This window comes from Sturnira hondurensis, unplaced genomic scaffold (assembly GCF_014824575.4).
Source record: "Sturnira hondurensis isolate 20B ecotype Veracruz unplaced genomic scaffold, ASM1482457v3 Scaffold0022179, whole genome shotgun sequence".
Lineage (NCBI taxonomy): Eukaryota > Metazoa > Chordata > Mammalia > Chiroptera > Phyllostomidae > Sturnira > Sturnira hondurensis.
This window is the reverse complement of record NW_028094810.1, coordinates 1426495-1454105: the sequence shown is the minus strand read 5'-3', so window position 1 is coordinate 1454105 and position 27611 is coordinate 1426495. Positions and strand designations below refer to the sequence as shown.

General features: G+C 53.2%; 1 protein-coding gene across 2 annotated transcripts; it reads left to right on the top strand.

The window, feature by feature from the left end:
• Positions 1-531: 531 nt before the first annotated feature.
• Positions 532-27390, top strand: CLCN7 (Cl-/H+ antiporter 7). Of its 2 annotated transcripts, XM_037034414.1 has the most exons (25): positions 532-729; positions 9490-9561; positions 13834-13905; positions 14049-14114; positions 14590-14722; positions 14990-15099; positions 15862-15942; positions 16669-16731; positions 16828-16911; positions 17733-17826; positions 18071-18135; positions 18697-18813; positions 19862-19916; positions 20408-20468; positions 21010-21148; positions 21541-21634; positions 22391-22560; positions 23806-23857; positions 24098-24225; positions 24505-24590; positions 24972-25101; positions 25838-25897; positions 25993-26169; positions 26498-26578; positions 26770-27390. In XM_037034414.1, the coding sequence occupies exons 1-25, from the start codon at positions 577-579 to the stop codon at positions 26854-26856; spliced, it is 2430 nt and encodes an 809-aa protein (XP_036890309.1). In that variant the 5' UTR covers positions 532-576; the 3' UTR covers positions 26857-27390. The 2 variants fall into 2 exon arrangements, with proteins under 2 accessions (XP_036890309.1, XP_036890311.1); XM_037034416.1 differs by lacking the exon at positions 9490-9561.
• Positions 27391-27611: the final 221 nt, after the last annotated feature.

Below are 27611 nucleotides of genomic sequence, written 5' to 3'. Positions count from 1 at the left end.
AGGCATGCTTAGAAATCACCCATCATGAAATGCGCAAATGCCTTGAGAGTCTCCAGAAAAAAAATTTCACAACAATGCCAGTTGCTACGCTGGTATGGATGGGTTCCTAGAACACTCACCTAGAAGGGAAGCCTGTACTAAAAGGGGCTACCCATCAGAAGATAATTCCGGTATTGTTTTTGGGGGGGCCCACCCCATATTGCAAAGAAGGAGTACTCATTTCCCACTTCCCCTTTTCCTCCCTTCCTTCTAGTGTAGACTCCGGGTGCTATGTCGTGATTGGATCTGATGGACTAGACCTATGAGGACAGACTGAAGTTCCTCCAGCGGACCTGTGCTCTCACACATGAGGGCAAGGCCCACTGACGAGAACTCCAGACCCAGTTTGCTGCAGTGCCCGGTCCTGCCTGCCACACCGCTCGCGGCACTTGGACCACAACTCCCAGAAGGCCTTGCAATGCCCCCAGTCACCACCACTCGTGGTCACGTGGCGGGTACCAAGGTCACGCGGCCGCTGCCCTGGGTCACGTGGCCTCAGCGCGGGTCACGAGAAAAAACACCAGTAGGCTGCGGGCCATGGCCAACGTCTCCAAGAAAGTGTCTTGGTCCGGCCGCGACCAGGATGACGATGAGTCGGCGCCGCTGTTGCGGAGGGCGGCACGGCCCGGGGCGTCGGCCGAGGAGGGCACGCCGCTGCTGAACGGGGCCGGACCTGCGACTGCCCGCCGGGTGAGAAGCTCACGGTAGACTGAGGCCTCGCGCCTGGCCTCCCGGCCCGCAGAGACTTCCAAAACCTACGAGCCACGCGCAGAGCCGGGCGGCGGGGTGGAAAGAGGCGTCCTCCTGGTAACCTGCGCCAGCCCTGGGTCCGCGCCTCACAGTCTCCCTTCTCACGGGAGCCCGTCTCGCCGTGGCAGCGCGCACACAGAAGAGCGTAGCCGGGGGCCGCTGCGAGTGGGGCGTCTGAGGCTCTGACAGGCCAGGGTCCTCGGGCGGTGGCACTTTGCCGGGACGGCGCTGGCGTGGGCTGCGCAGTGCCGGTGCCACCAGAGCGTTCGCTGGGGACTCCGTGAATACCTTACTCGGGTGGTTCATCCCCATTATAAAGACAAGGAAGTTGAGTCGCGGACGGGTTCGGGAACGCTACCAGGGTCTCGCTTGGCAGATGACAAAGCTGACATCAGAACCTAGGCCCTGATTCTAGAGTCTTGGGAAGAAGTTCTGGGTCAGGTGCCCAGCAGGGATCTATCTAGTTAGCAGGTGGAATTCGCCATTACACTGGGGTGTTTCAGACTAGCCCATTTGCCGTCGTGTCCTTGACAGCATGAAGCTTATTTATTTCCTGACAGTTTCCTCTAAAATGACTTTGAAGGGAAGGCAAATGGAATTCTGCTCAGGTGATCCCCAAAATTGTGATAAAAACATAAGTTACTCTTTTTTTTTAACTTAGTGGGTTTTTTGTGTTTTTTTAAATTAATATTTTATTATTTATTTATCTTCAGAGGGGAAAGGAAGGAGAGAGGAAGGAAACATCAATGTGTGGTTGCTTCTCGTGCATCCCCTGCAGGGAACTGGCCCCTGCCGGGAACTGGCCTGCAACCCAAGCATGTACCCTGACTGGGAATCGAACCCCGATGGTCTGGTTCGCAGGCCCGCGCTCCATCCACTGAGCAACACCAGCCAGGGCCTCATAAGCTACTCTTTTAACAATTCCCAGGAGATTTTTAGCAGTTGGGGTACAGAGTTTACTCTGGCAGTGAGCCGAGGAGCTCTGCCACCCTTCTCTGCAGGGATCAGTATGGACTTCAGGGCCATCTCAGAAATGACAAGTACTTGAACTTAGTTTCCCGCAGCAGTTTGATGCAGTCAGGTCAGGGCGAGTCAGGGCGGTGCTCTGCATGTCAGTCAGTGATGCAGTTTGTTCCTTTAAGTTGTATCTGTGTGTTGTGTTAGTTTTGAGTTAAGGAACTTTTTGTTGATTGGGCTTCTGATTATTCTTTACTTTTGACCTCCTGTTCTAGATCGGTCCTTTAAATAAGTGTGAAGTGTTTAAGGATTAAGAAGGACATTAGGTGTTTCTTTAGAACTTACTGCTAGATTTCACCAGTCCCCTGGAAATTCACTGGCCCAAAGGCCCAAGCCTGCCCTTCGCTAGTCGGGTGCTTCTCAGCTCCATTTGTGAGAGATCTACTGAAATGTTTCTGTGTCAGGGCTAAAGGAGTAGATCTGGGGTGATGGGGATGTGGGTGCTTTGTTATTTTCTTGGAACATTTTTGTTCCTTTTTCCTCTTTGAAAAGAAAGTTATCTGAAGTCTACATAAACTAGCTTTAAGGATTGACTGGTAAAGAGATTGGAAACTTTGAGGTTAAATTTGGGTTTATCACAGGACTGAATGAATGGGTCGTGCTTTTGTACTTCTCTTTGCTACTAGGTACACGGGTGGGCTTTTTTTTGAAGAACACTGTTGATCTCCTCCCTTAAAAATCATTCCCTTGGGTCTTTGCAAGCTTTTATGTTTGTCTGTTTGCATTTAATAACAACTGAATAGCTGCTTTTACAATTTTTTCAATAATTTATAACACACCTACTTTTGCTGCCTGCATGCAGTTTCCTGGGACATGGGTGTGTGAAGCAGCTTCCTATTAGCACGAGACTCATGCAGAAGCAGGCAGGTGCTCTGCAAGGTCTGTGTAAGGGTCCCCAAGGGCAGGAGAGGTCACATCTAGGTCCAGTCTTGAAGAGTGCAAGATCCTCAGGCAAACCGGCAGATGGGAAAGGATAAGGGGATGTGTGTTTAAGACCCCGAAGAGTTCGGAAAGTAAATTGGAATGGGGAAGTGGAAGCTGGAGTGAGATGCCAGCTGAGGCTTGGCAGGGGACAGCTGCTTTATCTCCGGGAGAGCCCTGCAGGAAGCTGGAAATTCAGGTCTTAAAGGATCCTTAGACTACCTTGTGAGGACTGGTGCAAAGAGGGGACTGGAAGCATTTGTGTGAGGAGCAGTGCTCTGGACCAGGTGCCCAGGTACCTCATCTGCAAAGGAGTTAATAGTTGTGCAGCACTGAGCACAGTGCCTGTCACAAAACAGTAAACATTAGTCACTCTAGGTGGCTTTAAGAGCAGCTACACAAAAGTGATTGTCTTTGAATTGCCATTTATGGTGAAACTCCACTGGCAGCTGACAGATTCCTCCTTGCTGGCTTTCTTGCAGGGAGGGCCTGGTCTGGACCAGCAGGCTGAGTTCGTGGTTAGGTTTGTGCACCCTATCTAGTGCCACAGCAGAAGGCAGTTTATAAGTGCCTCTCGGTCCAGGGGCATTTGAACTAAAGTGAAGACCTGGGCCAACAGCCTCCCTATGGGAATGTTCTAGTGAGTTGGACACAAGAGCTTGTCCTTACAGCCTCCTGGCCCTTGAAGGTTTATTGCAGGATATTCAGAGTTGGACCGTGGTATTGTTACCGCCTCAGCATGGGCACAGCCTGCCACTCCCCTGAAGTAGCTGCTTTGGACGGAGGGAGGCCAAGCGGCTCCCCTGTGAGGCTGCTAAGTGCCCGGTGAGGAGCAGACACAACCCTGGGCAGGGTGGGCCTGGACCAGCCTGAGTTTAGCCTTTGTCCATCCTGGACCAGGCTGTTCAGAGCCACCTGTAGGTTGCTGTCCCTTTTTTTGTGGTTTGTTGGTTATTCAACGAGTTATCTCCTGTCTGCTGCTGGGACACAGAGAGGGTGAGGTCAGCCAGCAAGTCATGGTCATGAGTGTCAGCAATAGGAAGTGAACTGTTTTAGGAACTTATAGGGGGAAATCTGAGCCATAAACAGGTGCTCTGGGGCAGGGGCTGGGTATTTTCAGTGGCTGTAAAGGCAGGATGTTTCCAGGGACCTCTGCTTTGGGCAACTCTGCCTGAGACTTCCTAGTGGGTGTTCAGAATCATTCTGAGGATCTTACTTCTCTGGGAACTGGGGTTAACTCATGGGACTGGGCCTTGCCCTGGTGACCCTGTGCCACAGACTACATCTCTGCAGGCCAGGGAGGTGGGGTTTTGCAGGGAAGCTGCCCGCCCATCATTTGTCATCTAGCTCCTTGGGCTCTGCTCATCGAGAGTGAGCTCCCGCCTTTCTCTAGGCGGCAGCTGCTACCAGGAGAGCCGCTCTAGGAAGTCCTCTGCCCCGACGTCCTTGTCCTGTCCATCTTTTATCCACACTCCGCAGCACCACTTTGTAGGGTCCAGGCCATTCACCCTGCTCTCTCCCCAAGGGTGCCTGTTGGGGACCAGTGTGGGTGAGGCACAGTCACTACCTCAGGCAGTTCAATCTGGGGAAGCAGGCAAGGACACACAGCCTGACAGAGCAGAGAGCTGAGGGACAAGAATGACCCCAGGCCTAACCAGAGGGTCTTGAGAGGCACCCCCGACCCCCTCTGCAGAGGCCACAGTGTTCAGAGAGGGCAGCAGTGAGGCTGCTCCCACTCTACTGCCCCCCCCATACAACCTGCTCCTTTTCTTCCGTTAGGTCTCAGCCTCATGCCTCCTAGTCACCCACCCACTGAGCTCAAGTCTCATAGTTGACACTCGCTTGTTGTGGGAAACTTATGTTCTTTGACTGTGAGCCCTGTTTGTGGCAGCCCTGTGTCTTCAGTGCTAAGCATGGACCCTGGAGGATGTTAGAATGCAGAGTGGGACGGCAAATAACCTTTAACTTGTTTTTAAAATTTGGTTTAATTGTGGTCAAAAAACAAAACTGACCATCTTAACCATGTTTAAATCCAGTTCAGTGGCGCTGAATGCATTCCCACCGCTGTGCAGCCGTGACCCCCATCCGTCCCCGGAACTCTTCATCTCGTAGGGCTGAACTATGCCCGGTAAACACGAGCTTTCCCTGCCCTCCCCCCGGCCACCGCCATTCCATTTTCTGTCCCTGTGAGTTCAGCTATTCCAGGGACTGCAGATAAGTGGAAATCATACAGTTTTTCTGTTTTTCTGTGACTGAAAGAAAAGAGCTCCTTTCCCTTAATGTCATCAAGGTTCATCCATGTTGTAACAAAATGGAGAATTTCCGTTTTTTTAAGGCCAAATGATACTCCCATGTATGTATATGCCATATTTGGTTTATCCCTTCCTCATCAATGGGCATTTGTATTGATTCTGCATTTTAGCTGCTGTGAGAGTTAGTGTGAGAATGAGTGTACAAACATCTCTTTTGAAACACTGCTTTCAGTTCTTTTGGGTGTAGACTCAGGTGGAATTCTTGGATTGTATGATAGTTCTCTTTTTAACCTTTTGAGGAACTGCCATACTTTCCCACAGCACCCGCTTCATTTTGCATCCACACCCACAGCGAACTGGGTTCCAGCTCCTGCACTCCGCGTCCTCCTGACGCGTTATCCTCTGTTTTTTCGTTCTGGCCATCCTCAGAGGTGTGAGATGGTATCGTCGTAGCTTTGATTTGCCTTTCCTTGGTGATTACTGATATTGAGCCCATTTCCATGTGCTTACTGGCCGTTCGTATGTCTTGGCAAAATGTTTATTCAAGTCCTTTGTCCATTTTTTAATCTGGTTAGAGGTTTTTGTTGTTGTTGTTATTGAATTGTACAGGTTCTTTATATGTTCTGACTACTAACTCTGTCAAACCTATTATTTGTAAATATTTTCTCCCATTTTGTAGGTTGTCCTTTTACTTTGTGTATCATTCTTTGACACACAGAAGTTTTTCAGTTTGATGTAGTCCCATTTGTGTATAAATATTTTAAATCTTTTAATAATTGTGGATTTATAGGAAGTTGAAAGACAGTGCCGAGAGGGCCTGCGCACCTTCCCCCAGTTTCCCCCAGTGGTTCCATTGTATATAACGTCAGTGCAGTGCGACACCAGGCATCGGCATCAGCGAGGCGCGTGGTTCTCTGCTGTTGCGTCACCTGTGTAGATCCTTGTGAGCGCTGCTGCAGTCAAAGTGCAGAGCATGACCATTACCAGGAAGATGCCCTTGTTTTAATCTTATACCGCACACCCTAGCCCCCACTGATAGGCTCTCATCCCTCCAGGCCTGACATTTCAACAATGTCAGCTCGGTAGGGCTGCACAATATGTAAATCTTTGGGCATTGCTACTTTCACTCAGCATCCTGCCCTGGAAGATTTCAGCCAGGATATTGTGCATATCAGTAGTTTGAAGAACAAGTATTCAACTTGTATTTAAGAAAAGAAAAGGAACTTCTGGTCAAGATGGAGGCATAGGTAAACATGGCTCGACTTCTTGCACAACCACAGCAGAAATTACAACTAAACTACAAAACATATCACCCGGAATCGTCAAAAAATCAAGCTGTATGGAAGTCCCACAACCAAGGAATTAAAAAAGTCACATTCATTCAAATGGCCATTCATATGTTGTTACCCATTAGGAGGGACAGAGATGCAGAACAGGTGGTCCCACACCCATGTGTGGTGCATAAAAATTGGGAGGCATATCTCAAGAGTGAGGGATCCCGGCCCCACACCATGCCGCCCAACCCAGGGTTCCAGGAAGGGAACCTTCCGTTGGGAACCCAGGGTTCCCAATGCCAGGAAGACTAGTCCCCATAACTTCTACCTGTAAAAACCAGTGGGGGTTGGGGCGGCAGAAGAAAGTACAGATTCTCGTGTTTCCTCCTAAAGGGCCCACAGTGGACTTAGGACTTAACGCAGACTCACTCCCTCTGGGCTGCAGCACTGGCTCAGCAGCTCAAAGGGCGGCAGTGGTGTATGGGGAGAAACTGAAGTGTCTAGCGTCAGGACGAGTGCCTGGGCACAGCTTCCTCCTACACAAAACTCCAGAGGCCAGGCAGCAGCCATTGTCTCTTATGCTAAGCAAAATAAACCAGTCAGAGAAAGACAAATACCATATGATCTCACTCATATGTGGAATCTATTGAGCAAAATAAACTGACAAATGAAATAAAATCAGAGGCTTGGATACGTGGAATAGACTAACAGCTGTCAGAGTGGGGGGCGGGGGAGACTGGAAAATCAGCCAAAGAACATGTGCATAGCTCATGGACAAAGACGACAAATGTGTTGAAGGTCAGGAGTGGGGGCAGGGGGGCAGGTAAAAGGGAGGACATGGCAAGGAAACAGATAAAACACCCCATAAATTGTTGAACTGTATAAGTAAATGTCTTTTTTCATCACAAGAGATAGTTGCTAAAACATGCCCATAAAGTTCAGAAAAAAAAATAATGAAACCCTGAAGATGTGGAGCGGGGAGAGGGCCCAGCCTCCTCCCTCTCCAGCCTGTCCCCCTGGTCCACATGCTTTCAGGGTGCTGGCGCCCTGTGCTCGTCTGGCTTTTTCAAGGCCAGGTGCTGAGGAACCCTGGTCCCCTGCATGAGTGAGTCCTGTCCCTTGTCTGTCTAGGCCGTGTGCAAGGTCACAGCCTGTCCCCAGAAACTATTTAAACGTCAGAAGAAATGCTCTGTGGTACCCGACTCTGGGCCACAGCCTTGTGGGGGGGATAACTGTCTGACATAATTGAGCTGCTCTTACGACCAGTGACAAATAAGATGAAAGTGACCAGAACGCCTTTTTCTGTGGGCTTCCTCTGTTGGTGGATGGCGGTGCCGGTGTTCCCATTTTCTTTTCACAGTCCGACTCTCAGTGCTGCCTGGGCATCGCTCAGCTGAGTCTGTCCATCTTTGTGTCCCATCTGCTTGGCTGGTCTACATGTGTGGGTGCCTCCCCAAGGAGGCGTATTTGGTGTTGCTGTGTTCGGGCTTGCAAGCCATGCATGCTTCCAGATCACATGTTCTGTCTGGAGATGGGAACTGCAGCCAGTGCCAGGCTACCTCATGGTTCGAGTTTACTCTCAACTGGGATCCCTTCTTGGGCCAGCGCAGCAGCCAGGGGTCTGGCCCCTCTGCCTGCCTTTCTCATCAGATTCAGCATTTGGAGGGGAATGCCAATTGTTTTTAGAAGAGAGAACAACTATGTTCTCTCATTAATCACCTGTTCTACTGATGTCTAGTATATGTACGTAGAGAAAAGTGCGCAGTTGTGCAAGTGGAACACGAATCTCACATATTACTGCCCAACGACTGTCCACTTCTGACCCCTGGAACCTGTGCACAGGACCTCACATGGAAGTAGGGTCTTTGCAAATGTGATCAGGTTAAGATGAGGTTAGCCGGCAAAGTCTGACACCAGTGACAGGTGTCCTCATAGGGAAAGGGAAATCTGGGCACACACACACGGGGAGGAGGCTGTGTGACTACGGAAGCATAAATTAGAGTGACATGGCCAGAGGCCAAGGAATGCCAGGGATTGCACCCATCAGAAGCTAGAAGAGGCAGGGAGGAGCCTCTTCATCACCCTTAAGAGGGAATGCTTCCTGTGGACAACTTGATTTTGGACTTCTGGCCTCCAGGCTGGGAATGAATAAATTTTTCTCTATTCAAGCCCCCCCCCATCTGTTGTAATTGTTTACAGCAGTCCCAGGGGATTCAGACACCCCTACCTTCCAATCAGTCAGTGTCCTTTGATCCCCATAGTGCTCCTCACTTTCCCTGTCCCCCCCATAAGTAGCCGCTCGAGGCAGCACAGGTCGTTTCCCCTGACTGCCGACGTTCCGTAGCAGAGTCACAGTGCACTCTGGCTGCATGTCTGTTGTTGAGTGTGCAGCAGAATAAGTTCTTGTCCTGGCTGCTTGTTTCCCTGCTGCGTGCAGGGCTGCCAGGTGAAATGCAGCGCGCCCAACTGCATTTGCATTGCAGAGAAACAGTGAATCATATTTGAGTTCAAGTACGTTCCATGTAATATTTGGGAGATACTGAAGCTAAAACATGATTTGTTGTTTCTCTGAAATGAAAATGAACTGATACCTGTGTTTTGTTTCCTAGTCTAGACCTCTGCCATGCCCCAGCAGTGGGTATGAGAGGAGTCACGCTCCTGGTTGTCTTCTGTGGTTGACCTGTGCCCTGGGTCCTGGATGTGGCCCCACTTCGAAGTGGGAGGTTTCTGGGTTCTGAGGGCGCTCCTGCCCTGGGGGAGGAGGTGGCTCAGACTAGGTGTCTGCGGAATTGGCCTGGAGGCCTGTGACAGGCACCCCCTGGCAGAACCACTTGATTTCATGATGGGGACACGGGGTGGGGGGCAATGACATAAAAGCTCCCAGGGAAAGAACCCAGAGTGCCTGATGTTTTTTGGTCAGAAGGATATCAGCATGGTTGCCTGCAGCCCCAGGTTCTGGTGGCCGGCAGATATCTAATCCCTGAAGTGCCCTAGAGCAAGGGAGGGCAGGGCCTCTGAGGTAGGGAAGGCCCAGTTCCCCATTCCACGGCTGGACCTCTTGGGGACAGGCTGCAGGTGGTAGGGGCAGGCCTGGGTCCAGCACTGGCCTTGCTGTCATCCCACACAGCAGGTCTGGGTCTGTGCTCCCCATGCAGGGACAGATGAGGCCAGGTTCTCCTGGTGGGGTGCTGATGGCCCTGTGGCTAAGGGCCCTGTCATTTCTCTTTTGTTTCCAGTTACCTCATTCGGCATCTTTCCAGATTGGACAGACGAGCAACATGGAGCTGGACGACGAGCTTCTGGACCCAGTGAGTGGGAATCATTCCTGTTTATCCCCAGCAAAGACGAGGCCTGCTGTGTGGAGCTGCAGCCTAGCAGAGGGCAGACAGTAAATGCCAAACTGGAGGATGGTGGATGTGGAGAGGGCTGTGTAGGGCTCTGGGAAAGACGTGGGCCGTTCTCTGCAGAGCTTAGGGACAGACACAGGCAGGCCATACAGAGCTTGGAGACAGACGGGCCATCTAGAGTTGAAAGACAGGATGAGCAGATCGTGGGTAACCAGGGAATACGGTTTCAAGGGACCAGGTTCCCTGAGGCCAAGACAGATGAACAGAGACAGGGAAGGTGTGTGAGAGGTATAGAACGCTGATTGAGCATGTTGTGTGTAGATGCAGGAAGCAGGCCAGGGGGCAGGTGCCGTGGGTGGAAGGTGGACCCCAGGTAGGCTGGAGGAGGGCCCTTGGGGGCAAGGTGGGCATCGCAGGGTGGGGGTCCCTGGACAGCGGTGATGTCCTCTTCTGCCCCTGTGTCAGGGCCAGACGGTCCAGCAGCTGCCAGGGGAACATTTCCTGAGCCCCTCCCCCAATCTCGCATTTGACTTCCTCGGGTATCTGACGGTTCTGGTTTTCATTTCCAGTGATGCTGAGCATCTTTCATGTGCTGATGGTCCTTTTGTTTTCTTTGGAAAAATATCTGTTTAGATTCTGTGCCCATTTTTACTTGAGATATTTGTTTTTTATAATTGAGCTGCAAGAGTTTTTATACACTTTTATATAGTTTAGACACAAATTGCTCATCAGGTACATGATTACACAGAAACTGTTTCCTGTTCTGTGGGTGGCTTCTCACTTTCTAATGCTGTCCTATGAAGCACAAAAGCCTTTATTTGTTTTTTTTTAAGATTTGATTTATTTACTAGTAGAGAGAGGGAGAGACACATCAGTGTGTGAGAGATGCATCGATTGGTTACCTCTCACATATCCCCAGTTGGGGACCTGGCCCATAACCCAGGCACATGCCCTGATCAGGAATTGAACCGCTGACCTTTCTGTTCATGGGCTTGCACTCAATCCACTGAGCCATACCAGCCAGGGCAAAAACCTTTAATTTTGATGAAGCCTGGTTTATTTATTTTCTTCTGTTGTGCTTTTGTTGTATCTAAGAAACCATTTCCTAGTCCAAGGTCATAATGACTTGTTCCTGTGTTTTCTTTGAAACATTCTATAGTTTTAAATCTTGATGCATTTTTTACTAATTTTGTGCAGATGTAAGATAAGAGTCCAAGTTCATTGTTTTGCACTTGGATGTCCAGTTTTCCCAGTAGCAGTCTTTGAAAAGACTATGCTTCCCCTATTGGACTGTCTTGGCACTCTTGTCTAAAATCAATCAACCATAAATGTGTGAGGGTTTATTTCAGACTCTCAATTGCTTGCCATTAATCTCGGTGTCTGTCCTTGAGCCAACACAACTGTCTTGACAGCTGTAGCTTTGAAGTCAGGATGTTAGAGTTTTCTACCCTGTCGGTGTCGGGCACCTTCAAATAAGGATACCACCCTTGACAACCTGGTATTTCAGGCCAGAATGCCTTTTTCTGTGGGCTTCATCTGTCAGTTGGATGGCAGTGTCTCTTCGAGATCCCTTGTATTTCCATATTGATTATAGGATCAGCTTGTCAGTTTCTTCAGTGATGCCAGCGGGAATTTATGCAGGAATTATGTTGAATCTTAATATTAAGTCTTCTGATGAATACAGAATATTTCCATTTATTTAGGTCTTCAGTTCCTTCCTTTCAACAATGTTGTATAATTTTCCACATACAAGTCTTACACTTTTTAAAAAAGATTTTATTTTGTTTTTTTAGAGAGGGGGGATGGGAGGGAGAAAGAGAGGGAGGGTAACATCAATGTACAAGAGAAACATCAGTTGGTTGCCTCTCACACACCCCAAGCTGGGGACCTGGCCCGCAACCTGGACATGCATCCTGACCAGAAGTCAAACTAGCAACCTTTTGGTTCACAGCTGGCACTCAATCCACTGAGCCACACCAGCCAGGGCTAAATCTTACACTTTTGTTAAATGAATTTTAGGAATAAACTTTATGTCCTGTATTTTACTTCTTGTGCTGTTGTGAGGAGAGTTTCCTGAATCTCGTTTCAGTCGCTGAGTGCCAGAGTGTAGAAGCGCACTGAGCGTTTGTGTGCTGATGCTTCAGTCTCACCGAGTGCCTCTTAATTCTACCCGTGTTCAGTGACTTTGGGGAGATTTTCCACATGTGGGATCATGCCATTTGCAGATAGAGAGTTTCACTTCTCCCTTTCCAATCGGAATGCCTTCCAGTTCATTCTCTTGCCTAATTGCTCTCGTAGACCCTCCAGGACAAGGCTGAATAGCAGTGGCAGGAGGAAGTTTCCTTGTCTTGTCCTGATCTTGGGGGAAAGCTCGGTCTTTCACCATTGAGTGTGTTGCTACCTTTAGCAGGTTGAAGAAACTCCCTCTATTCCTAGTTGTTGAGTGTCTTAATTATGAAGAGAAGTTGAGTTTTGTCAGATGCTTTTTTTATGTCTATTGAGATCATGTGTATTTTGTCCTTTATTCTATTAAAATGGTATTAAACTTTTCACTCACAAACTTCTAATACTTAATGTGTGGGTGTTTTTCCTCACACCAGCCAATTCTATTTGCCAGATAGCACCTGGGTGTCGTGCAAGTCAGTTCATTCAGACACTGACTGTGTGATGTTGGCACAGACCCGATGGGCTGAGGGTTTGGTCAAGACCACCCCCACTTCAGACCCAGTCATAGGTCCAGGTAGTCATTTGTGCTTGTGACTGACAAGGTATAAATTGCAGTTCCCTTGCCCTGGCTGGTGTAGCTCACTGGATTGAGTGCTTGCCTGCGAACCAAAAGGTAGCCAGTTCAGTTCCCAGTCAGGGCACATGCCTGGGTTGTGGGCCAGGTCCCCACTTGTGGGTGTGCAAGAGGCAACCGATTCATATATCTCTTGTACATTATCAGCATATCTCCCTCTCTTTCTCCTTTTCTTTCCTTCTCCCTACAAATAAATAAAATAAAAAAAAAATAGATTGCAGTTACCATGACCCCCTCCTCTGGTCCCATGATGTGCTAGAAGGGCTCCTAGAACTTGGGGAAACGCTTCACTTCCACTTACTGACCTATCAAAAGGACACACCGGGGGAAGAGCAGACCGCATGCAGACCGCAGGTGCAGGGGGAAGGTGTGGGAAGGGTGGGAGCGCTGTGTCCTCTCCGAGAGCGCTGCCTCCCAGCGCCTCATGTGCTCACCGGTCCAAAGATTCCCCAGCCCTTCACTTAGGGTTTTTGTTTTTTGGGGTTTTTTTTAAAGATTTTTATTTATTTATCTTTAGAGGGGAAGGGAAGGAGAGAAGGAGAGAAATATCAATGTATGGTTGCCTCTCGTGAGTCCCCTGCTGAGAACTGGCCTGCAACCCAGGCACGTGCCCTGACTGGGAATCAAACTGCAATTGCGTGGTTCGCAGGCCCGCGCTCAATCCACTGAGCTACACCAGCCAGGGCCACTTAGGGTTTTTATGGAGGTTCCGTTACACAGGCTGATTAAGCCATTGGTGATTAGCTCCGTCTCCAGCCCTACCCTCCATGGAGGTTAGGACTGAAAGTTCCTATCCTCTAATCACACATCTCTGGCAGGCAGCTCCCATCCTAAAGCCTAGGAACTGCCATCTTCACTCTATCTCATTAGCTCCCAAAAGACAGCACCCAGAGATGCCCAGGATTTTAGGAGCCAGGTGCCAGGAATTGGTACAAAGACCAAAAATATATTCTCCTGTTGAGCCCTGGCTGGTGTAGCTCAGTGAATTGAGCACAGACCTGCGAACCACAGGATCGCAGTTCCATTCCCAGTTAGGGCACATGCCTGGGTTGCGGGCCATTTCCCAGCAGGGGACGCACGAGAGGCAACCGTACATTGATGTTTTTCTTCTTCCTTTCCTCTCTAAAGATAAATAAATAAAATCTTAAAAATATATATTCTCCCATTGATTTTCAGGTGTTAAATCACCCTTGCATTCCTGGTGTGTTGCGGGATCCAACCCGCTGGCGTCCTGTTGAGAACTTTGTGTCTGTTCACGAGAGATGTGCATTTGTAGTGGGTTTCCTTTCTCCTGGTGTCCATGCCTAGCTTTGGGGTCAGGAGAGTAGTGGCTTTGTGAGATGAGTGGACATGTGTTCCATCCTCTCCTCATTTTTGCTTCATTCTTCAACGTGCTAGGTTGTCAGTGCCCGGCTCTGCCTCTTCCTTTGCAGGAGAAGGACCCTTCTCACCCTTTCCCCAAGGAGATCCCGCACAACGAGAAGCTCTTGTCCCTCAAATATGAGGTGGGCCTCCTCCCTGGGTGCCCCTGCCCCATGCAGCCCCAGGCACTTCCTCCCCTCTCCAGCCTCATGCCTGCCAGCTGCCCGGCATGAACCTGGGACATCAAGGTTGGTCATTGTGTTGTCTCTGCCACCCTGGTCTACAGAGCTTGGACTATGACAACAGTGAGAACCAGCTGTTCCTGGAGGAGGAGAGGCGTATCAACCACATGGTGAGTCTGGGCTGGAGCCTGGGCACTGCCCTGCTGACCCAGGGGCTGGTCTGATGCTCCTCTAGTACCTGGGCATGGCGATGTGTGCCCTTCTTTCTCCCCTTTGTCCTCAGTCCCTGTACTGTGGGATCTGGTTTGTGTCACCCAACACCTGGTACGGGAAAGGGTGTTGTGTCACATCCCAGATACAACAAAGAAGGCTGGTCTTAGACATACCAGCTACAGCATCCAGAATGTCAGTGACTAATTACGGGTTGGTTGGGAAGGTCCACGCACAAACCCCCAACCCCAGCGCTCCATCGTCTCTGAGACACTGACCAGAGGCTGCCCTCATGGACTTGGGGATGCGGAGTGCAGCGCACTGTGCATGGCAGCGGCGGCCTGTGGAATGCCAGGTCAGTCATGTTGTCGGCACAGCAGCCTGTGGTTGATGTCTTGCCACTGTGCCTGCCTATGGCTGGCACCTCCCCCGCAGGCCTTCCGGACAGTAGAGATCAAGCGCTGGGTCATTTGCGCCATGATAGGGATCCTCACGGGGCTCGTGGCCTGCTTCATCGACATCATGGTGGAGAACTTGGCTGGCCTGAAATACAAGGTTGTCAAGGACAGTATCCTTACCAGGAGGTGGGCAGCACAGACAGGTAGAGCTCAGAGCAGAGCACAGGGTCCCACAAGTGGCCAGCCACCCAGAGCGGGCCCGACGGGAGTCGTCTCTGGGTATTTGCTCTCCAGCTGGGAGAGGTGGGCCTGGGCGGGTAGCATCTCTTGCTGGGCTGTGGGATGTCATTGAGATGTGCAGGTAGACAGAGGTGTGGTGGGGCTGGGGGTGTGGCACCTCAGGTGGTGAAGCTGATAGTCTTCCTTGATGAACCCAGATATTGATAAATTCACAGAGAAAGGGGGGCTGTCCTTCTCCCTCCTGCTGTGGGCCACACTGAACTCGGCGTTCGTGCTGGTTGGCTCCGTGATTGTTGCCTTCATAGAGGTATGGCCATGAGGGAGCCCTGGGTGGTGGAAGCTCCTCCAGCTCACCTATTGCAGCTTCTGCCAGTGAGGTTTGCGTAGTCACACTGGCACAGATGTTGAACAGTTCAGTGAGAACAGAACATGTATCTGGGCCTCCCTGCCCAGCACCTTTCACAGCGAGGACCGTGGGGGAAAGCACACAACCCATGTCTAGGGGGTCCCTAAGGTTTGCAGGGCTGACCCAACCCAGTGGTCCAGGTGGAGAGGACCCTCCCACCCCCCACCCCCCACCTGAGGGGATCAGACACGCTTAGGGGCCCATCATTCCAGGACTTCTCCCAGAAGCCCTTCCTATGGCCTGCCTCTTCCCTTGTCATGAGGTGTTGGAAAGAAGAGGGGAAAGCATCTAGAAGCTTCTATCTGGGGTGCAGTGCTCCCCCAGGGAGTTCAAGGAACTCTGATTCCTTTCAGCTGATACATGATATGTACCTCCCATCAGTCGTAGAGCATCCCCCTGCCTCCCCTGCCTCCCTCCCCGTTGGGAGGCCCTGGCCATCTCCATTCCCCACCCTCCCATATCCCACAATATTTGCACCCCTCAGTGGTCATTCTACATCTGGGGTGGGGAGAGGTGAGAAGCCTCTTCTCCAGGCAGCCGTCCTATCCAGTTCCAGTTCCATGTTGTCCCCTCTCCCCGTCTCGAGCACCATGAGGCTGAGTCTCCCTGGGCCTATGGCTACTCAGCTTGACCAGCTCTGTGTTCACTTCTCTCTCCTTCCAGCCAGTCGCTGCTGGCAGCGGGATTCCCCAAATCAAGTGCTTCCTCAATGGAGTGAAAATCCCCCATGTAGTCCGGCTCAAGGTGAGAAGGCAAGCCTCGGTTGGGAGCATGGTGCTCACGGTGGGGGTTCTGTGCTGGGTTAGAAGCCTTTTGTCGTCCACCCGCACCCCCAGAACTCACCTACACCCGTTCTATGTGCCGCTGACAAGCCTGTGTCTAGATGTACCAGCAGATTTTATGTAAACTTTCTTTGGAAAGTGGTAAAAACTTCCTCTGCGCATTTTAAACCACACAGCAGGATGTCAGTGGTGCGCGTGCTGTATTCGCAGCTGTGTGTGAGTTCTCCATGGTGGTTAACGCTCCAGGAGGAGAGTGCCTGTGTTTGGAGGGGAGGCACATTTTCCACTTGTCAAAAATTTTCTTAATACTCATTATGCTTAATGTTCTTGATGACATGCTGATTCTGAGGGGGCTGGGAAGTCAGGCTTTCTCCTGTGGCCATTTCCGTGATTCAATCTGCCTGTCTCAGCCTGAGATTTGCCAGTGCTTTTCCCCTGCCCCTGTGTGGGGAGCAGATGCTCCTGGGGGCCTGACAGCCCAGGAGCGTGGTGGTGGTAGGCACATGGGGGAGCAGCATGACCTCAAGGGGAGGGTCTTGCTGGTGCTTCTGAGTGCCCTCTTTGTCACTCATGCGTGCTGGGATGTTTACATTATTGGTATTGCTTCGTGTGCAGTACTGTGGCTCAGGTTCTCAGACTGTGTGTGGCTTCTAATCAGAGACTTGATACATTTTCCTTTGTATTGCAGACCCTGGTGATCAAAGTGTCTGGTGTAATCCTGTCCGTGGTGGGAGGACTGGCCGTGGGAAAGGTAATGGAGCCTGAGGGGCATCACTTTGGCCCGAGTCCCTCTATAACCCATGTTTTCCCCAAACTCGCCTGATGTGAGCTGTCCTGTGCTTCCCAGGAGGGGCCGATGATTCACTCGGGCTCTGTGATTGCAGCTGGGATTTCCCAGGGGAGGTCAACGTCGCTGAAGCGAGATTTCAAGGTGAGCTCTCTTCTGATACAGATTTTGAGGATGAGGGTAACTATGTGTCAAAGAGCAGGGTCTCTCCTGCTCTGTATGGGTGTGCTCTGCCAGGACCGTCCCCTCAGTGGCCTGTCCTGGGCAGCTCTCCTGGGGCCCACCCTAGGAGCCTGCTCGGAACCTAACTCTCAGTGTGTTGTGTGGAAGTACATTTTTCTGAGGGAATGGTCTGTAGCTGTGAACAGCTTCTCCAAGGGCTGGATGACCTAGAAAGGTCAGGAATGACCTGCCTACAGTTTAAAGATGCTAAATTTTTAAGATACACTTCAAAATAACTTGTCACGTTTCACCCAAAAAGCACCAGGCTTTTGATGGGTATCACACTGAATTTATATATGAATTTAGAGACGGTTAACGTTTTTACAGAACAGAGACTTTTTAAATCAAGAACACGCTTAAGTTTTTCATTTATTCAGTTTTTGTTAGGTCTTTTGGTGGAGTTTTGGGTTTTTAACGTGTCTCTTGCACAGATCATAAAGTTTAATTCTTGGTGTGATGGACCTCTAGTTATTTTCTTGTGGTTGGAATGCGAGGGAATTCTGTTTCGTTGCCTCTTTGGTTCTTCAGTCTTTGTGAGTCTGGTAGTTGATGAGCTGACTGTCTAGGGACCCCCTTTCTCTGCGCCCACTTCCTCCCCGCCCCCGTCTCTTCCTTCCTTCCTTCTGTCCCCCTCCCTTTGGCCCCTGCCTTCGTGGCCTCTAGCCAATCATCTGCCTTTGTGAGAAGTGCCCCTGGAGAAGCTGGCGAAGACCCTGTCCCTGTCTGCTCTGTTCCCATATCAGATCTTCGAGTACTTCCGAAGAGATACGGAGAAGCGGGACTTCGTCTCTGCAGGAGCTGCGGCTGGGGTGTCTGCTGCGTTTGGGGCCCCAGTGGGTGAGTAGGGGCCCTGCCTGGTCCAACAAGTCAGGAGCCAGGCCGTCCCTGCCATGTGAGGGAATAGTCTAGGTGTTTGCAGACTTGGGTGCTGGGTGGTGGGGAAAATGTGGGCTGCCTCCGGAGAGGCCCCGTGGCTGCCTCTGATGTGGGCTTGGTGCCCTGGGGCTAGGGTGCAAGAGGCTGGGGGCGTGGGTTCCCTGTGCCTGGGCAGGAACTTCAGGGCTGGGCTGCTGCATTCCAGGTGGGGTCCTCTTCAGCTTGGAGGAAGGTGCCTCCTTTTGGAACCAGTTCCTGACATGGAGAATTGTAAGTGCCCACAGACAGCGCCTCTCCCCAGGTCAGGCAGTACCCACATCTGACCTCAGTGGCCTCTCCGTTCCAGTGGACACCATGCTCTGGGTCCACACCTGGGAGCCCTTACCTGAGGTTCCTGTTGCGTCGTGGTGAGAGCCACGCCCCCTGTGGGTCATCATGGCCCATCGCGGTGCCTCACTTGACCCGGAGGTGTTGCCTCCTCTCACCACCTGCCTTTCCTCTGTCAGTCATCGTCACTGTTTCTACCTGCTCTTCCAACGCCGCACTGGGAACCCCCAAACCTTGCATACCTTCTTCCCTCAGCTCCATCCCAGCTTGGCCCCAGACTCATCCAGCAAAAGCTAGAGGCTCCACACTCGCCTGGCTTACCCAGCCTTGAGGGGCCTGGCCATTGAGGCTCCAGATTCCTTCCCCTTAACCTTTGGAGGGCCTCCAGGGGCCTCCTGAATGACAGGAGCAGAGGCAGCCCCCTCTCTTGCAGTCCCCCCGACTCCAGGGGTTCATCCGGGTCGGCACTGTTCTGATGGTACTCACTTGTCTCTGTGCCCACAGTTCTTTGCTTCCATGATTTCCACCTTCACACTGAACTTTGTCTTAAGCATTTACCATGGAAACATTTGGGACCTGTCCAGCCCAGGCCTCATCAATTTTGGAAGATTTGATACGGAGGTAATGTGTCCCGCTTGCTATTTTTGGTTCTTGGTGTGGGGCCATGGCTATATATTAAGGGTCAGCCCTAGAACTTGGACTTCTGGGAAACTCCATTTCTTTGCTGTGAAATTGAGCTCTTGTTTGTAAGCACCAGGGACCTTGGCTGGCATGGCTTAGTTGGCTGGGCGTTAACTCTTAAAGCAAAAGGTCACCAGTTTGATTCCCAGTCAGGGCACATGCCTGGGTTGCAGGCCAGGTCCCCAGTTGGGGGTGTGTGAGAGGCAACTGATCAATGTATTTCTCACACATCAATGTTTTCTTCCTCTCTTTCTCCCTTTCCCTCTCTCTAGAAATAAATAAATAAAATCTTTAAAAACAATAATAATAAGCTCCAGGGACCAGAGGTGCTCTAGGGAAACACACATCCAACTGGGCAGTACAGGGTAGGGTGAGGGCATCCTAACCCAGGGGGCGCTCCAGGGGCATCTCAGCCATCCGCGGATCGATAGACAGTGACATTAAGACACGTTGTGGGGCCTGCTCACACCCCAGCTTACGGAGGGCGAGCAGGAGCAGGCCAGGTCCCTAGGGAGGCCTGGTGCACGCACTGCAGGCAGCGCGCACTGCAAGGGGGTCCTGCTCCCAGAACACTTACTCCCAGGATGTTGGCACACGGACACGTTGGAGCTTTGGGGTTGTCTGGGTCACTAGAGGTGTCCCTTGGATTCTTCCTCCTGCCCTCCTGACGCTCCTCTGTCAGAGCTCGAGCCATCCCCCTTCTCAGGTGGACAGGTACCTGGGTGAGGAGCAGGTGAAAGCCTTACAAAGATAAAACTTCACAGGGCCTCTGAGCGCCTTGCAGACCAGCCCGTGTGAGAAGTCACACAGTCTGCTCCAAATCCCCTGTGTGTTTCCTGTGGGGCCTGCACAGCGCTGTGTGAAAGTGCCGAGCTGTTCCCATGCATGAGACAGATGTGTAGCACCTCCAGGCCTCGAGTCTGGTCTGAGTGGCAAGAAGCTGATGACACGTTTCCTCACAGAGCATCTGCTCTTCTCTTTTGCACAGACGATGGTGTACACAATCCATGAGATCCCCATCTTCATCGCCATGGGAGTGGTGGGTAAGGGCCATCCCAAGCAGGACACCAACCCTCCTGGCCCCACACTTCCCCATGGCTCAAGGTGGCAGCCAGCACCTCCCAGCAGGAGCGAAGCAGGCGATATGGTCAGGGCCTGTGGGACTCCAGGCCTGGCCGCGATTTGAGATGGCTGGAGAGGGCTGCAGCCCCTACACTCTGCTCGCTGCTTCAGGGCCACCCGGGGAGGAAGTCCACACCTTAGGGACGCCGGAGCTCGGCTCCGTTGGGAAAGCCGTGTAAGAAGTCAACTAGGCCCTGGACAGCGCTCACTGCTCAGTGAAAGCCTTTTCCCTGAAAGGAAGGCAAAGCCTTTCAGAAATAAGCCCCTCTGTCTGTCCACCAGGGTGCGGCGGTGGAGGACAGGTGTTTCCACAGACCACCATCTCCTCCTGTCCCCACCTCCGCCCTCTACTGCCTGGACAGCCTCCATCCTCCTTTCGTGTTCCTTATACGTGGCTCCTTCCCGATCTCAGGTGGTGTTCTTGGGGCTGTGTTCAATGCCTTGAATTACTGGCTGACGATGTTTCGAATCAGGTGAGAAACCTCTTGTTTTGCTGCCCCAGCGAGAATGTACATGTTGTGGGCTGTGTGCCCACAGGGCCACACAGAATGCCCCACGCTGGTTTGAATTTCTCTGGTCTGTGCATGAAGGGGCCAGACTAGTATGTGGCCTGGGGACAGGTGGGGTAAGGCTAGGAGAGGCCTGGCTGGGGAGGCACTGCCTGTGCATCCTGGCCTGGGCCTGGCCCACCCAGGGCCATCTTGACCCACGGCACAGTCAGCTGGCACGGCTGCTTTTGCCATTAGGACAGCCGTTACTGGAGTTTGTGGGCACAGATTCTGGGCTTGGGGAACACTTCCTCCTCATCCTCTTGCACCAACTTAAATGTGTTAGAGAGCATGCAGGGGGGCTATCTGAGGATGTGCAGGAGTCTGGGTGGACTGGTGCTTGAACGTGCTGTGTCACCCTTCTAATTGGTGTTGTGTCAGTGGCTCTCAGTGAGTCACAGGCTTAGGTTGCTGTGGCAACTGCCCAGGTGTCTGGAGGCCTGGTTCATCCCAATGTTTGTTCTAGGTACATCCACCGGCCCTGCCTCCAGGTGATTGAGGCCATGCTGGTGGCCGCCGTCACAGCCACTGTCGCCTTTGTGCTGATCTACTCATCTCGGGACTGCCAGCCCCTGCAGGGCAGCTCCGTGTCCTACCCGCTCCAGGTAGGAGGTTGGACTCACCCAGCAGGGACCAGGACAGGTCCTCCGAGGAGAAGCACTCCCCTCTCCTGGCAGGGGGACAGCTGACACAGCAGAGCTCCAGAGCTCTGGGCTGAATAGGCTGGCACGCCTCCTGAGGGGGTTAGGCAGCCTGTTGGGTGCCAGGAAAACTGGCTGTTAGGTGGAGCTGGAGTCTCACCCAGTCTTCCTCTCAAAACGGCAGCCTGACAAGGCCACGGAGGACTTCAGAAGTGGGGGCTGTGGGTATGGACCGGAGAACTGTAGCCTGCCTCCCCTCTGAGGCAGCAACCCCACCCCATCCTGCCATGTGGCTGGCGCTGGTGCTGGCCAGAACTGCCCCTTCCACTGGCCCATTCTCTCTCCCAACCTTGCAGCTCTTCTGTGCAGATGGCGAGTACAACTCAATGGCTGCAGCCTTCTTCAACACTCCAGAGAAGAGCGTGGTTGGCCTTTTCCATGACCCCCCAGGTGCGTGCCTGTGCTTGGTGCTGTCGGACGCACATCCCTGTGGGGCGCCGCTCACTCTGGCCTGGTCTGCAGCAGCCCACAGACCCTTGAGCACGCAAGCCAGAGCAGATGGCATCAGGCATTTCTGCTGTGCCGCTCCGTGGCATTGTCCCGCCTCAGGGACCTTAGGTTGTCTCCAGTGGTTTTCTGTCACAGATGAGGCTGCCAGGACTTTCCTGGTCCCAACCCTCTGTGCACGTGACAGGAACCCACAAAGTTTAAGAGAAAGGCATGTAAATGAGCGGCAAAGCCAAGCTCTTTCTAGAAAGCGTTGAGCGAAGGCAGCAGTTGGCACTAGGCCTCCCGATGTGCTAGTTCAGGGTTTGCTTGGTGTCTTCCTGCATCTGGAAGTTACCTGGTGTAGAATGTGGCTGGTGCCCTTTCTCCCCTGACCCCCAGTGGTCTGCACTGTGATGCCAACTGTTTGCACGCAGACGTTGACGGACATGTTCTCCTGACCTCAGGTCACTGTCCTGCTGGAGGCGCTGGGCCCCACTTTCCCTGGCTGGGTGGGGTAACCATCCTCCCAGCTCAGAGGACCCAGCCTCCAAAACCTGGTGCTCTGGCCTCAGAAAATGGGGGGGTCTTCAGGGAACTCATCATGTGTGTAGGGGTCAGGATGTGACCTAGAGGTCACAACCGGGTGGGTAGTTGGATGGACAGACCTGCTTGGGCACAAGGCTGTGTGACAGGCCCTGGCCAGCCCCTCTCTGCTAGGCTCCTACAACCCTGTGACCCTCGGCCTCTTCACACTCGTCTACTTCTTCCTGGCCTGTTGGACTTACGGGCTGACAGTGTCCGCCGGTGTCTTCATCCCATCCCTGCTCATTGGGGCTGCCTGGGGTCGGCTCTTCGGCATCTCGCTGTCCTACCTCACCGGGGCCGCGGTAAGTGGGAGTCTCTGTGCGCCACACACGCAGGACCAGAACTGGGCTCGGGGGGAGTTGGAGCGCTGGGCTCCCGGTGCAGGTGGTCAGCACATCAGAGCCTCTGGTCATTTTACTCCACCCTAGTTTTCTGGCTGCTGCTGTGCGCTAGCCCCACGCCATTAGTGTGGCTGTCTCTGTGTGTGGTCTGGAGATGATACCAAAGAGACACACTCGGGGTTTTGGTGAAGGAAGATGACATGGAAGGATTGGGTGCCCTTGGGTGGGCACCCAGGCTGCAGAAGGGGTGGCTGGCTGCGTGTGTCACAGGCTCGGCCTCGTGCCACTCGGCCTCTGTGACCTCCCCCTTCCCGCCTGCCTGCATGGGCAGTTGGTTTTAATTTTACATTATTCCCTTTTCTTCTTTATTCAGATAAGTTTTTTTAAAAAGCTGTGAACTGGCAGCCGAGTCTTTCCCACACTGTCCCACTACTCAGCCCCCCTTAACCAGACTTGGGACACGCTGTTCTCGGGTCTCAGGTTTCCTGTCAGATGCGGCGTTTTGTGTTTTTCTAATTACAGCGTGATCCACACCATAAATCCATCCTTTAAAAGTATAAATCGTTGGTTCTTTGGTGTGTTCAGTGTGTGAGACCATTATTACTATGTAGGTTCGGGACATTTTCATCACCCCCAAAAGAAACCCCTCCCCATTAGCATTCCCTGCCACGCCCCTGTCCAGCCCTTGGCGGCCACGCTGTCTGTATTCTGTCTCGGTGGACCTGGCATGTTCTGCTGCTTCGTGTGAGTGGAGTCACGCACCATGTGACCATCTGTGTCTGACTTCTCTCGCATTTTCCAGGGTTTATCGTGCTGTAGTGCATGTCAAATTTTTATTCCTTCGTGTGCTCCCTCGGGTGGTGCAGGCATTCTGCACAGGTGACAGTTACTGCACACACCGTGCTGTCCCCCACCCCTGCACGCACCTGTGTGTAGCTCTCCCTCCTCCGAATGCCAAGGGTGTCCTCCTGTCTCATGTTGCTGAGTTCGCCAGCATTTGCAGGCAGCATGGCCCAGCCAGAGCATCCTGGATCTGGCCACTCCTGACTTGCGTTGTTTCTGAGGAAGTGTAGGTTGTTTTGCACATGTCTGCACACGCTCCTGCATGTGAAGTTATTGGGCCCAGGCGGGCTCTGGCAGTGTCATGAACATGGTGGGCTTGGGAAGGAGGTGCCACTGAATGTCACCTTCATGTCATCCCTGCAGATCTGGGCAGACCCCGGCAAGTATGCCCTGATGGGAGCAGCTGCCCAGCTGGGTGAGTCCTGTCTGCCAGGAGGGCATCCCAAGGTCAGGAGAGGGAGGCGCCTCATTGAAGGCTGGGTATTCAATTTAGTGTCATCCACCACTCCCTAAGGGTGCGCTTGGGCCCTGAGTGGGTGGGGCCAGGCCCTGTACACAGAACTTGGGCAGGCAGGAGCGAAGGGAGGGGCCGGTTGGAGTGGCCTACAGGGACCACCCATTTCTCACCCCAGCCCACCTTTCCCTACCCGGGCAGGTGGGATCGTGAGGATGACACTAAGCCTGACAGTTATCATGATGGAGGCCACCAGCAACGTGACCTACGGCTTCCCCATCATGCTGGTCCTAATGACCGCCAAGATCATAGGAGACATCTTCATTGAGGTGCAGCTGGTGGGGAAAGGCTGGCCTGCCCCTCAGCTTTGCTCTGGGTCCCATCCCCATGCCGTGGTCTCAGATCCTGAGAATGTGGGGACTCGGGCTCTGTAGCAGTAGTGGCAAGAAGGGAGCCCCTGCGAAACCATCCCCCAGACAGCTTCTGCCTTGGTGGTAGGCACAGTGCACTTGGGACCCCTCCCTGGATTGCTCCCTTGGCGGCTGGTCATTGTGCCCTGGGACCCTGCCCCCACGTCACCACTGTGCATGATGCCTGCCCCTCCTCAGGGCCTGTACGACATGCACATCCAGCTACAAAGTGTGCCCTTCCTGCACTGGGAAGCCCCGGTTACCTCGCACTCGCTCACCGCCAGGTATCACGTTTCCCCTGTCTTGGTTTAGGCTAAAGGCCTGCAGGCCTGGAGCTTTCTCCTCACACTTAGGTTGGGGGCGGTGAGTGGTGCTGATGCTCAGGCAGGGCGAGTGTGGGTGGTCAGGAAGGAAACTACACACCTGTGTGCCAACGTCTGGGTATCAGGGCTATGGGTGTCCCCAAGACTAGTTCTCCCAAGGCAGCATCTGGGGTCTGCAGCCACTGGGCTTCCTACATCCCCATCTCCTGGCTTACTGCGTCCAGCGGCTTCGTGCCTGCTGAACTTCAGCGCTGGTGTGTAGAAGGGCTGCCAGGAACCCCCGTGGTCACATGGTTAATCTCCATGTGGCTGACAGTGAACGAGGTGCACGTTCTTCCACAGGGAGGTAATGAGTACACCAGTCACCTGCCTACGGAGGAGAGAGAAAGTGGGCATCATCGTGGATGTGCTCAGCAACACGACGTCCAATCACAACGGGTTCCCCGTGGTAGAGTCCACTGATGACACCCAGGTATCAGGACCTGGGCGGGGAGACCTGGGTTGGGTGCTGTTTCCCAGGAGCCAGTAGCCTCAGGTCAGCTCCTGCCTCCCTTGACCTCAAAGAGAAGCCATCCTCTTCCCTGTGTACCTGTCAAACAGGGCATGTTGGGCAGGTATGGGTTGTGGGGATGGAGAGACCCCGTGTCTGGGTTTGTGGGAGAATTCCCCTGTGAAAGAAGCCAGGTCACCTGGCTGTGGGAGCCTTGTCCCTGTGGGTAGGTTTGGTGGTGCACCCGTGTATCTCATACTCTGACCCTGAACTGCAGCGCCAGCTGCGGCTGCAGTTCATGTTAGGAGAGGCCCTGACAGAATGTATGGCCGGTCCAGTAACGTGCTCCCACAGGTCTGGGAGAACTTTGTCAGGGCTAGGTCTGCGTGTCGCCCCAGCACCAAGGCACTTTGGTCCTTACTGTGTCGTGGCTCCCACTGTCCCTTCCAAGTGTTTGGGGGATTAACAAGCTTGTGTAGGTGTAATGTCTTTGGCAAGGCCAGCACCAGTAGAGGGGCCACACATTGATGAGGGGCTTGATGGGGAGCCTGAGTAGAGCCAAGGTTCCCAAGCAGACGTCCTAGAATTGCTGCTGAGATACTGCCTGCCCTTCCGTCCACACCTCTGAGCTTTCTGCAGGGCCTGCAGCCAGGTGGGCAGGGCCATGGGCCTTGGGTGCTGCCCACGGACAAAGCCATCTGTTGTCTGTTCTCTGCAGTCAGTGCGGCTCCAGGGCCTTATTTTGCGCTCCCAGCTGATTGTCCTCTTGAAGCACAAGGTAAGCTCCTCGGCACCTCCAGGTGGTGGGAGATGTCAGGCTGGGTGCTGCAGTGTTGATATGTGCTACCCCTGCCCATCACCTGCTGCCCACAGGTGTTTGTTGAGCGGTCCAACAGGGGCCTGGTACAGCGGAGGCTGAGGCTGAAGGACTTCCGGGATGCCTATCCACGCTTCCCCCCCATCCAGTCCATCCATGTGTCCCAGGATGAGCGCGAGTGCACCATGGACCTCTCCGAATTCATGAACCCTTCCCCCTACACAGTGCCCCAGGTACCTCATTCCCACTTGCAGGGGTCAGGAGGTAGCCTTCAGTGGTCTGCCAGGAGGGGCTTGGGTGCAGTCAGCAGAAAAGTGGGAAGAGCTCTGTCCTTACACTCAGGACAAGGTTTGGGGATGTGGGTGGCTGTGGAGCCAGATGCACAATGGAGGTGGGCGAGCAGGCACGTGGAGAAAGGGTGGTTTAGGACACACGTTGCTGTCCTGGCAGTGGTGGGTGTGATGGGAGGCAGCCGACACTGAGCTTGGTGGGCACTGCCTCTGCTCTCAGCCGGGGCCAGTCTGGGCCGGCAGGCAAACTGAAACTGTGCCCACGTTGCAGGAGGCCTCGCTCCCCCGAGTATTCAAGCTCTTCCGGGCCCTGGGCCTTAGGCACCTGGTGGTGGTGGACAACCACAATCAGGTGAGGAGCCGTGAGGGTAGAGGGCTGTGCCCTCTGACCTGCCTGCCCTGGCCACCCCTGCATAGTTGCTCTCAGCTTTTTCAGGGCCGTGTGCCCACTTCTGGGTCTCCTCCAAATTGCTACTGCCCCGCATGCTCCCGGAGGTGAAGCGGGGGCCACTGGATTCCCATGACCTGGCTTTGTTCCCACAGGTAGTCGGAATGGTAACGAGGAAAGATCTGGCCAGGTACCGGCTTGGAAAGGGGGGCCTGGAGGAGCTCTCACTGGCCCAGACATGAGATCCTGGCCCTGGCACTTCACCTGGGGTCCCCACCTCACTCCTTGGGCAGTAGCCGATTCTTGTCCTCCAGACCTCAGGGATGACCCAGCTGGTGTGAGTGTGACTGTCATGTGGGTGCCTTGTCAGTGTTCTACACACTCCCCTTTGCCTCAGCCCCCTTGGTTGTCACTCTCCATCTTCCTGTCTTTCAACCTTCAGGGACTGGATGTTCACGCAAGTGCTCGCTTCCTGAGAGCCAGTGAGAGGTTGCGTGTGCGCATGTGTCTGTTCACATGTGTGAGCCAGTGAGTGAGCTGAGCCCCATGGTTCCAAGTGCTGCAGGCACCCAGGGCAGGGCCCTATCTCTGCTTCTTTGCTCCTTATTCCTCTCCTTGCTGGCCCAGAAGGACAGTGCCACCTGCACACTGCCAGTTGGAGGCCTGGGTGATTTGAGGCCGTGGCAGAAGCCTTTGGCCTTGCCCCCTCAGCTCATGCTGTGGCCGTGAGGTGGTAGGCCTGTGCAGCTGGGACCAACCTGGGCAGAGGCCCAGCTGGCTGCCCAAGGGTGAGTGCTTGGGCCAGCAGGACAGCCCTGGAGAGCAGACTCTGGAGCATGCTCTGTCAGGAATCTGGCTCTTCTCCCAGCTCACCACGTGTGCCCCCTGGGCTGTGCCCCCACTTGGGATGCCATGGGTTCTGTGATGGAGTCTTGGCCAAAGGAAAGCTGAGAACTACTGATGGGCCTGAACCCAAGTCCTACCACGCTTCTGTCGC

Excerpts from the sequence above, each read along its gene's own strand:
- CLCN7 (XM_037034414.1), top strand. The coding sequence starts at position 577 with ATGGCCAACGTCTCCAAGAAAGTGTCTTGGTCCGGCCGCGACCAGGAT. Across the intron at positions 17,827-18,070 it reads TGCGTTTGGGGCCCCAGTGG|GTGGGGTCCTCTTCAGCTTG; the intron begins GTGAGTAGGGGC and ends GCTGCATTCCAG. Across the intron at positions 26,579-26,769 it reads TGGTGGACAACCACAATCAG|GTAGTCGGAATGGTAACGAG; the intron begins GTGAGGAGCCGT and ends TTGTTCCCACAG.